The following is a 10615-nucleotide window of genomic DNA, read 5'->3' as shown; positions in this document are numbered from 1 at the left end:
TTATATTGTTCTAGTAAACCCGCAAATTGAATCAACCCAACATTCAACTAAGAATTGAACACATTCAGAACTGTACAAATGCTGTACAAATATTGAAAAATCGTTAGACTAGGCACCACTGTTATTGACGGTCTTCGTTTGCATGTTTTGATTGCGTGCCTGTACCAGAAGTGCCAAGTGTCCTGATTTTCGAAAGATCGTCCTGTTTTTTCAAATACTCTCGAATTGTTCTGATTTTTGAAAATTGATCTATAAAATGTCCTGAATTGTCCTGATTAAGAAAAATACATCCCAAATATTATCAAAATTATAGTTTAACTATGAGGACATCGACAAAATCTTTATAATAGTTAAATCCATTCAACCGATGGTAATTTTCGTTTCCGATGATATTTGAACGATGTTTTCCGAAACGAATTGCATGTCAGCCTAGAGTCTGCTCACCGTTATAACATAAATAAGCGCAGTTACAGCACTTATATTTCGCCTTTAACTGTGCAATACATACTAGACTGCATATTATTTTCATGAATCTAGAAGTGTCCTGGAAAATCCTTATTTTTTTACTCTGCGGTGTCTATTTTACTTGACGGGACCATAGATGCCATCTGCCAACTGACGAAAGTTCAAAAAGTCTGGAAGGTTGACATCACTGGACGGGACTGTCAAACGAAAACGATTCGAAACGTTTTCGCAATGTTTTTTTCTCATCGTTCGGTTCGGTCGGCAGGTGCGTGCGTGCGCGGCTGAAATCCTCTTTGGAACCGTAGGAAACTGTCGACAGCACTGAAGAACGGTCCGCTGCTAACCTCGAAAGATACTACAGCATCAGCAGTACCATGAAACTGGTTCCGTTTGTTTGGAGATGCAGAGTGACTGCAGTGCAAGGAAGCCATCATCGAGCTGCTGCAGGAGTGTTTGCCGCAGCAAAACACCCCCAATCAGCTTGGGTTTGGCCTTATCGGTTTGCAGCTACCGGGGGAGTTCAACTACACGATCAACTGCGCATTTGCTGCTTGATCAAGCCTTTGAGGTAGGTTTATGATTTATTTTTGTGTTTTGTTATTTTGAGCAATTTTTTTGCAGGCCAGCCCATCTCCCCAGCCCAAGAGCGACTATCGGCCCCGGCTGTAAAATCCGTCAGGATTTTCTCGAGTGTTTGGAAAGCGAAGCACTAACATTTTCGAAAGATGACCTTGAATGTGGTCAGAAACTACAGGAGCAGCATCAAAAACAGGCTCCGTTTGTTTGGAGCGCAGAGTGGCTGCAGTGCAAGGAAGCTAACATCGAGTTGCTGCAGGAGTGTTTGCCTTGGAGGTAGGTTTATGATTTATTTTTGTGTTTTGTTATTTTTAGCTATTTTTTTTGTAGGATCTCTTGGGGGAACTGGACATCACCAAGCAGCTGAATGTGTTGACGAACTATCGAGCACTTGGGCCACCGAGTCATCATCGGCAAGTGTTGGACTTGTTTGAGGAAATTCGGCCGCTCAAAGTGGACTGCCGCGGGGGACAATTGTGAAGAAAACTCCCTACCCGGTTTCCACATTCTTCTACAAGTCAAGAGCAAATCCGACTTCTTTAGGCTGCTTCTGCACATCATCGACGAAGCCTGTTCATGACACCTTCATACCATCTCCGGACGCAAAAATATCGAGGAGAACTCCCTACATGCGCTACAGATCCCGTTTCACGGCTCTCAGGGGCTCTCATTCACAGATGGCGAATTTTTGGTGTTTTAAGCAGCCGATCATCTGCCCCATAGGGCAAATCCTATCAGAATTTCGAACACCATTTTTTTATTATTGTATATTATGGCATCCAAAATTTATTAAAAATATCCATAGAATTTTTTTTTGTTTTATTTCCAAAAATTTGGAATCCGAATAAAAATAAACATCAGGGCAAAAAAGCAACAAAAACAACAGGGCAAAGCGATCGGATTTTTTGTCCGATTTCGATAGGAAAACCATCAGATTTTTATCGGAAAAACGTCAAATTTTGGTAGAAAATCTAATCGACTTCGGTCCTGAAACGACCCGATTGTTTTGACAGCTTACCGCAAAAACTTATCGTCGTCAGGAAAGTTGTGTCACCAGGGCACTGAATTTGTCTGAATATTTGCTGCCATGGGGCTGCCGAAGAAGTTCATGTTGAATGTTCGATCTCCGAGAAACACGAGCCAGATATAGGACCTCCCGGCGATACAACGAAAAAGGATGCTCCAGCACTCGACATTTCGATCGATCCGGACGGTTCGAAGATTTGTACCTCGGTTTGGAGAGTGGTCCTCAGATATCGGATTCGGGTGGACATGTTGTATTTGTAGCTCCAGCACAGGAAGAATCCTGTTAAATTTGAAGAGTATAATAATTTACACATTTTAAAATGAAATTAAAAAGAAATTTTACAAAAATATGAGAATCGTTGTATTTGATATATATTATGACTATTATGGTTTTTCAACCTTAAACCGACTTCAAGTAGTGTATTATAATGTAAAAAATTTCAAACAGTACGTCATGTCCAATCGTTGTATATCAAAAAACTTAGAACAGCTAAAAGATTGAAAAGCGTTCACCTAAAGTAAACTATTTATCCAAGAGTCTTAGCAGTTCTCAAAAGTAACATTACTTAAACCGTTCGGTAACTAATTTTTTTAATGATAGCAAGAAGATTCGCATCACAAGCAATTTTCCATTTTAAAATTTAGATGTTGTCTTGGTTATAACATACTCGCTTTTGAATGTCAAGACAAAACATATGCATGAATATTTCCAATCAGATACATTTCATGGTTATACATAAATTTTGTTAGTTTAATGTACGTAATAAGTTGTTGGATTGAAAAAATCTAGAAATTATATAAATTTTTTAAACTAATCAAATGACCGTTTTCTAAAATCTATATAAGTGCGAAGTACAGTCTATGAGTTTTTATTTGGCAATTTACCACTTGCATCACTTACGAGCTATATTTATGTCGTATTTTAAAATTGTTTACTAATTTTCGCCAGTTTTGAAAAAAATGGAAAACAGTTTAAGTAAAATTGCGTGTCACAAAATTTACAAAAATGACAAAATAGACTAAAATAAATAAAATGATTCAACGAAAACTGAAAATAAGCATGGATAAAAAAAAATAACCAAAACGTCAAAACTGACCAAAATGAATAATAACAATAATTACAAAAAATTACCATTATGACAAAAATAACAAAAATTGAATCTTAGACAAAAAATGATAAAATTCATAAAAATGCCAAAAGAAACAATTTTTTTATATGGCAAAAATATTAACTACTAAAATAACATTAAACAAGTTTGGACATTTTTATTTTCAATTTTAAACCCTATGTTACAATCATTTTTTTTCTATATTCTTACTTTCTTTACTCCAGAGAATACCCAAAGAAATCGTTGAATTATTTGTAACACATGGTTGGGGACCTTTTTGCCTTTCTTTCAGAAAGGTATAGTTATCGGTCGATTTTGGAGATCATTAATTATGGGTCTTAGATATACCTTTATAGGTACCTATCGAATCAGCTCGTCGAGTTCAGACGATGTCTGTGTATTTGTGTGTATTGGTGTGATTTTTTGAAAACCTTTTCTGCACGTTTTTGCGAAACTGGGCAGTACAATTAAAATGATTTTTATCTTGAAAAATTTGATTTTTTTTCTTCTACAATCTATAAAAGAAAGAAAAAAAAACAAAATAGTTTGAAAAATAAATTTTCATAGTAATTATCATCAAATCATCACTCCAAAAAACGTGTCAATTTGGCTTGCTAGCCACAACCAGCAATCACTAAAATCAAGATTATCGTATATATGACGTCAAATTATATATGACGTCATATACACGATGGGCGCGCCCGCTGTGTATAGTGGTAAAAGTTACAACCTCCACTCCCACTCATGATGTCAACATGACGACACAACGAGCGGGAGGAAGGAGTAGAAAAGATGAATGAAATTTCTAGCATAGAAGATAAAATTATATTGTGTACCAGTTCAGTGTTAACCGAACCGGTTTCAAAAATATTAGGGCCGAAGCTCCTAAATCATATAATGGCAATATGGATTACAAAAAGGGGTACGACCCCGAACTTGCCGTATTCAATCGATGGGTGTAGGGTTCAACACCGCATGCTTCTGCAGCGATGGCGGGCTTCAATACTACGACGCAAGCGGGAATCTGTCAGATAATTTTGTAGTAAGTTTGGTAAAGGGCGAACGCGCCAAATGTAAACAAACCTAGCGTAACATTTCATAAGGGCGCAACTATCAGTTAGCTCGGAACAAAAAAAAATGCTTTTGAAATTTCGGAACATCTAATTAAATTCTATTTTAAAAATCGACGCTATCTATTGGCCCTACCCGAATAAAAAAATAACCCCATTTTAAATAGGCGTAATTTCACGTTAAAACTTGTTCCAACGAAAATGCATCAACAAAAAGTTTCACCCAATTTAATTTTATCATCTGTTTTAAAGTCTAAAGTGATTTTTTTGTACAGACGCGTTAATTCAAGCTGTTGAATTTTTTGGATTAAAGTATTTCTGATTTTGAATTTAATTTAAAAAAAAATCGGGTCCAATAGTGAGTTTCAGAATTCAGATTAAAATCCAAAAACTTGAGATTTGAGATTTTTTTTGACAATCAGGACAGTTCAGTACATTTTGAAAACAAATTTTAAAAAATCTGGAAAATTCGAAAGTTTTAGAAAAATTAGGACAAAGAAAAAATTGAAAAATTACAAGAATAAGGTAAAATTTACGAAAATGATCAATATGAAAAAAATATCAAAATTTACAAGAATTAAAAATTTTCATCTAAATTACTACAGAATGAGAATAATTTTAAAACTTCAAAATCGACTAAAACTAACCGAAATAACAAAATTGACGAAAAATTATATAAAGCTAAAATGACAAAAACAGCAAATAAAAACACTTGTATCTTTTCTGTAATATGTTCGCTTAGACTGAATAATACGTGAAACTGTTTTAGATTTTCATTTATATTGTTCTAGTAAACCCGCAAATTGAATCAACCCAACATTCAACTAAGAATTGAACACATTCAGAACTGTACAAATGCTGTACAAATATTGAAAAATCGTTAGACTAGGCACCACTGTTATTGACGGTCTTCGTTTGCATGTTTTGATTGCGTGCCTGTACCAGAAGTGCCAAGTGTCCTGATTTTCGAAAGGTCGTCCTGTTTTTTCAAATACTCTCGAATTGTTCTGATTTTTGAAAATTGATCTATAAAATGTCCTGAATTGTCCTGATTAAGAAAAATACATCCCAAATATTATCAAAATTATAGTTTAACTATGAGGACATCGACAAAATCTTTATAATAGTTAAATCCATTCAACCGATGGTAATTTTCGTTTCCGATGATATTTGAACGATGTTTTCCGAAACGAATTGCATGTCAGCCTAGAGTCTGCTCACCGTTATAACATAAATAAGCGCAGTTACAGCACTTATATTTCGCCTTTAACTGTGCAATACATACTAGACTGCATATTATTTTCATGAATCTAGAAGTGTCCTGGAAAATCCTTATTTTTTTACTCCGCGGTGTCTATTTTACTTGACGGGACCATAGATGCCATCTGCCAACTGACGAAAGTTCAAAAAGTCTGGAAGGTTGACATCACTGGACGGGACTGTCAAACGAAAACGATTCGAAACGTTTTCGCAATGTTTTTTTCTCATCGTTCGGTTCGGTCGGCAGGTGCGTGCGTGCGCGGCTGAAATCCTCTTTGGAACCGTAGGAAACTGTCGACAGCACTGAAGAACGGTCCGCTGCTAACCTCGAAAGATACTACAGCATCAGCAGTACCATGAAACTGGTTCCGTTTGTTTGGAGATGCAGAGTGACTGCAGTGCAAGGAAGCCATCATCGAGCTGCTGCAGGAGTGTTTGCCGCAGCAAAACACCCCCAATCAGCTTGGGTTTGGCCTTATCGGTTTGCAGCTACCGGGGGAGTTCAACTACACGATCAACTGCGCATTTGCTGCTTGATCAAGCCTTTGAGGTAGGTTTATGATTTATTTTTGTGTTTTGTTATTTTGAGCAATTTTTTTGCAGGCCAGCCCATCTCCCCAGCCCAAGAGCGACTATCGGCCCCGGCTGTAAAATCCGTCAGGATTTTCTCGAGTGTTTGGAAAGCGAAGCACTAACATTTTCGAAAGATGACCTTGAATGTGGTCAGAAACTACAGGAGCAGCATCAAAAACAGGCTCCGTTTGTTTGGAGCGCAGAGTGGCTGCAGTGCAAGGAAGCTAACATCGAGTTGCTGCAGGAGTGTTTGCCTTGGAGGTAGGTTTATGATTTATTTTTGTGTTTTGTTATTTTTAGCTATTTTTTTTGTAGGATCTCTTGGGGGAACTGGACATCACCAAGCAGCTGAATGTGTTGACGAACTATCGAGCACTTGGGCCACCGAGTCATCATCGGCAAGTGTTGGACTTGTTTGAGGAAATTCGGCCGCTCAAAGTGGACTGCCGCGGGGGACAATTGTGAAGAAAACTCCCTACCCGGTTTCCACATTCTTCTACAAGTCAAGAGCAAATCCGACTTCTTTAGGCTGCTTCTGCACATCATCGACGAAGCCTGTTCATGACACCTTCATACCATCTCCGGACGCAAAAATATCGAGGAGAACTCCCTACATGCGCTACAGATCCCGTTTCACGGCTCTCAGGGGCTCTCATTCACAGATGGCGAATTTTTGGTGTTTTAAGCAGCCGATCATCTGCCCCATAGGGCAAATCCTATCAGAATTTCGAACACCATTTTTTTATTATTGTATATTATGGCATCCAAAATTTATTAAAAATATCCATAGAATTTTTTTTTTGTTTTATTTCCAAAAATTTGGAATCCGAATAAAAATAAACATCAGGGCAAAAAAGCAACAAAAACAACAGGGCAAAGCGATCGGATTTTTTGTCCGATTTCGATAGGAAAACCATCAGATTTTTATCGGAAAAACGTCAAATTTTGGTAGAAAATCTAATCGACTTCGGTCCTGAAACGACCCGATTGTTTTGACAGCTTACCGCAAAAACTTATCGTCGTCAGGAAAGTTGTGTCACCAGGGCACTGAATTTGTCTGAATATTTGCTGCCATGGGGCTGCCGAAGAAGTTCATGTTGAATGTTCGATCTCCGAGAAACACGAGCCAGATATAGGACCTCCCGGCGATACAACGAAAAAGGATGCTCCAGCACTCGACATTTCGATCGATCCGGACGGTTCGAAGATTTGTACCTCGGTTTGGAGAGTGGTCCTCAGATATCGGATTCGGGTGGACATGTTGTATTTGTAGCTCCAGCACAGGAAGAATCCTGTTAAATTTGAAGAGTATAATAATTTACACATTTTAAAATGAAATTAAAAAGAAATTTTACAAAAATATGAGAATCGTTGTATTTGATATATATTATGACTATTATGGTTTTTCAACCTTAAACCGACTTCAAGTAGTGTATTATAATGTAAAAAATTTCAAACAGTACGTCATGTCCAATCGTTGTATATCAAAAAACTTAGAACAGCTAAAAGATTGAAAAGCGTTCACCTAAAGTAAACTATTTATCCAAGAGTCTTAGCAGTTCTCAAAAGTAACATTACTTAAACCGTTCGGTAACTAATTTTTTTAATGATAGCAAGAAGATTCGCATCACAAGCAATTTTCCATTTTAAAATTTAGATGTTGTCTTGGTTATAACATACTCGCTTTTGAATGTCAAGACAAAACATATGCATGAATATTTCCAATCAGATACATTTCATGGTTATACATAAATTTTGTTAGTTTAATGTACGTAATAAGTTGTTGGATTGAAAAAATCTAGAAATTATATAAATTTTTTAAACTAATCAAATGACCGTTTTCTAAAATCTATATAAGTGCGAAGTACAGTCTATGAGTTTTTATTTGGCAATTTACCACTTGCATCACTTACGAGCTATATTTATGTCGTATTTTAAAATTGTTTACTAATTTTCGCCAGTTTTGAAAAAAATGGAAAACAGTTTAAGTAAAATTGCGTGTCACAAAATTTACAAAAATGACAAAATAGACTAAAATAAATAAAATGATTCAACGAAAACTGAAAATAAGCATGGATAAAAAAAAATAACCAAAACGTCAAAACTGACCAAAATGAATAATAACAATAATTACAAAAAATTACCATTATGACAAAAATAACAAAAATTGAATCTTAGACAAAAAATGATAAAATTCATAAAAATGCCAAAAGAAACAATTTTTTTATATGGCAAAAATATTAACTACTAAAATAACATTAAACAAGTTTGGACATTTTTATTTTCAATTTTAAACCCTATGTTACAATCATTTTTTTTCTATATTCTTACTTTCTTTACTCCAGAGAATACCCAAAGAAATCGTTGAATTATTTGTAACACATGGTTGGGGACCTTTTTTAATATTGTATTCTTAAATTTCATATTCGTCTTATGTTTTTTTATGACCGGTATTTAAGAATATGTACAGACCAACCAGGCCTACCACCACAATTCATTAGTGTAAATAATCAACCAAATTCTATCCCAGTTTCAAAGGGATCATTCAGAAAACATCTATTTTCGTTTAGTTTCGAAACAACTTATTACTTATAATACTTCTAGTCAAATGTCAAATATTTTATTTTTTACAATTTCCGAGAAGTCAAAAACGAAGCGAAACAAATAGAGGTGATAAAGTAATTATTCAAGAAAACAATGTGTGTTTTCAGAATCAGAATTTATATCCAGTATTAAGATTCATATTTATGATTAAGATACATAATTTAAATTCAGAATTGAGATGCAGTTTTCAAATAAAATGAGATTCAGAAATTATTATGCAATTATTTGCTTAACTCAACATTACGTGAAACGCATTTAGAATCCAGACACAAAATTTAAATTCATATTTAGAATGAAATTCATAATTCATATTGACAATTCAGAATTGGAATTCAAAATACAGCATCTTAATAGAATCAGTATAACAGTTTGAATTCAATCATTATTCAGTCCCGAATTCATATTCAAATGCAAGATTAGAATTCCGATTTTCGATTTGGAATTCATGATTTAAATTTGAGGTTTTAATAAATAAAATATAAATAAATTTCACGTTCGAAATTCAAAATGTACATATATATTTTCAAACTGAGACATCCTGATTCAGATTTATGATATTTATTGAGAATTTAAATTTATAAAATATATATTACAAGGTCATGGACTCAGTTCAAAAAATTTTATGTTGAGTTATTTATGGCTGAAATGATAGGGATTCATATTCAGACAAGTATTTTAGAGTACAGATTTTGTTTTTAAAATGAGGCATTATTTTCCTTTTTATCTTGCATTACCAAATTCAAATGATTGGTTTCACTTTTCAAATCGTGTAATCGAAATAGATTCATTGAAAACTCAATCTATAACGGGTATTTTGATCAACGAAGCTTTCGCTTGCGAGAATAAAGATGTTACTTTGTACGGCTCGCAAGTCCAAATTAAGCTTTGCAGTCCGGATTTATAATGTTTCGGACAGATATCACATGCTCGCGTATGTCGGTAATGTTGCGGGCAGTAAACTGACACTGTACAGCAATCACTTATGCATCATGTTGTCTTATTGTCAATACATATGAAAATCTCATGTCACGTTGGGGTGAATGATAAACGTTTGCCCCTGGTCCACTGTATGGCCCAAAGCTGCCACCGCTGCTCCTCTCCCTAGTCAATTCTTACTAGGCTTCGGGTAACTGGTAGCAATGGTAGCTACAGTTGAGGCTCTTTTTTGGTGCGGCCGACGACCGCGCAGTCAGAACGAATGTGTCTGACTGTGTTGTTGTGGCTTGCTAATATTGTTGAAAACGGTTAATGGGTGAGCACTCTGTTTCAGTGCACGTGTCAGGCAGTTTGTTGTCTGCGGGACCCACAAGTGGGAGAGAATGCTGCGCCGCGATTTGGCGTGGCCACCTGCTGGTGGTAAATCAGCGAGTGCTTCCCCGGTGAAATACCGGAAGTCTGAACTTGTGGAAAGTGTTAAAGTGGGTGTCGGAAGTCTAAAGCGAGCCATAGACTACACCACATATGTGCAAATGCGATGGAATTCTGTCGCTGTGAACACGATTTGCGTCGTGTATGGCACTGCTTGAATGATAGCGCAAACGGTTTAAGTAAAATCGGTCGGGATCGAAATATTTTATACGAACCACCCTCTGTGGCATGGTGTATGGTGCTGTTTTTACAAACTTCAGGCACTCAGCCCCAACCGGGGGGGAGGTGGTTTTTCGATGTTGCTGTTGCTGTTTTCGCCAGAAATCGTTTGTGTTCGCGCGGAATTTGTTTGTATCGTATGTAGGTGAGCATAGAATGAAACAATCGTCGAGGAATCATCGAATTTGCTCAAACCATTTGTGTAGGCTATGGCTCGCTGAACACAAGACAAAGAAAAAATAGTTTCACCTAACACTAGATATTTTTCAAACCTAAAAGAAATTTATGTTCGAATTGAAACAGGTTGCTGTTAAGATTTAAGTTATCTTTCAATGTAAATATTCG

At 36.0% G+C, this 10615-nt stretch overlaps 2 protein-coding genes across 2 annotated transcripts; both read left to right on the top strand.

The window, feature by feature from the left end:
* Positions 1–643: 643 nt before the first annotated feature.
* Positions 644–2029, top strand: LOC129757094 (uncharacterized). Its single transcript, XM_055754225.1, has 3 exons — positions 644–1033; positions 1087–1317; positions 1372–2029. The coding sequence occupies exons 1-3, from the start codon at positions 840–842 to the stop codon at positions 1406–1408; spliced, it is 462 nt and encodes a 153-aa protein (XP_055610200.1). The 5' UTR covers positions 644–839; the 3' UTR covers positions 1409–2029.
* A 3637-nt stretch (positions 2030–5666) lies between these two features.
* On the top strand, positions 5667–6831 carry LOC129756835 (uncharacterized). Its single transcript, XM_055753866.1, has 3 exons — positions 5667–6056; positions 6110–6340; positions 6395–6831. Exons 1-3 carry the CDS (start codon positions 5863–5865, stop codon positions 6429–6431), a joined length of 462 nt encoding a protein of 153 aa, XP_055609841.1. The 5' UTR covers positions 5667–5862; the 3' UTR covers positions 6432–6831.
* Positions 6832–10615: the final 3784 nt, after the last annotated feature.

Source organism: Uranotaenia lowii, chromosome 3 (genome assembly GCF_029784155.1).
Source record: "Uranotaenia lowii strain MFRU-FL chromosome 3, ASM2978415v1, whole genome shotgun sequence".
Classification (NCBI taxonomy): domain Eukaryota; kingdom Metazoa; phylum Arthropoda; class Insecta; order Diptera; family Culicidae; genus Uranotaenia; species Uranotaenia lowii.
Note: the sequence above shows the minus strand (reverse complement) of the source record. Positions and strands in the feature narration are given on the sequence as shown.

Coding starts and splice junctions, on each gene's coding strand:
- LOC129757094 (XM_055754225.1), top strand. CDS start 840: ATGAAACTGGTTCCGTTTGTTTGGAGATGCAGAGTGACTGCAGTGCAA. Junction 1,034..1,086: donor TGCTTGATCAAGCCTTTGAG/GTAGGTTTATGA, acceptor ATTTTTTTGCAG/GCCAGCCCATCTCCCCAGCC. Junction 1,318..1,371: donor CAGGAGTGTTTGCCTTGGAG/GTAGGTTTATGA, acceptor TTTTTTTTGTAG/GATCTCTTGGGGGAACTGGA.
- LOC129756835 (XM_055753866.1), top strand. CDS start 5,863: ATGAAACTGGTTCCGTTTGTTTGGAGATGCAGAGTGACTGCAGTGCAA. Junction 6,057..6,109: donor TGCTTGATCAAGCCTTTGAG/GTAGGTTTATGA, acceptor ATTTTTTTGCAG/GCCAGCCCATCTCCCCAGCC. Junction 6,341..6,394: donor CAGGAGTGTTTGCCTTGGAG/GTAGGTTTATGA, acceptor TTTTTTTTGTAG/GATCTCTTGGGGGAACTGGA.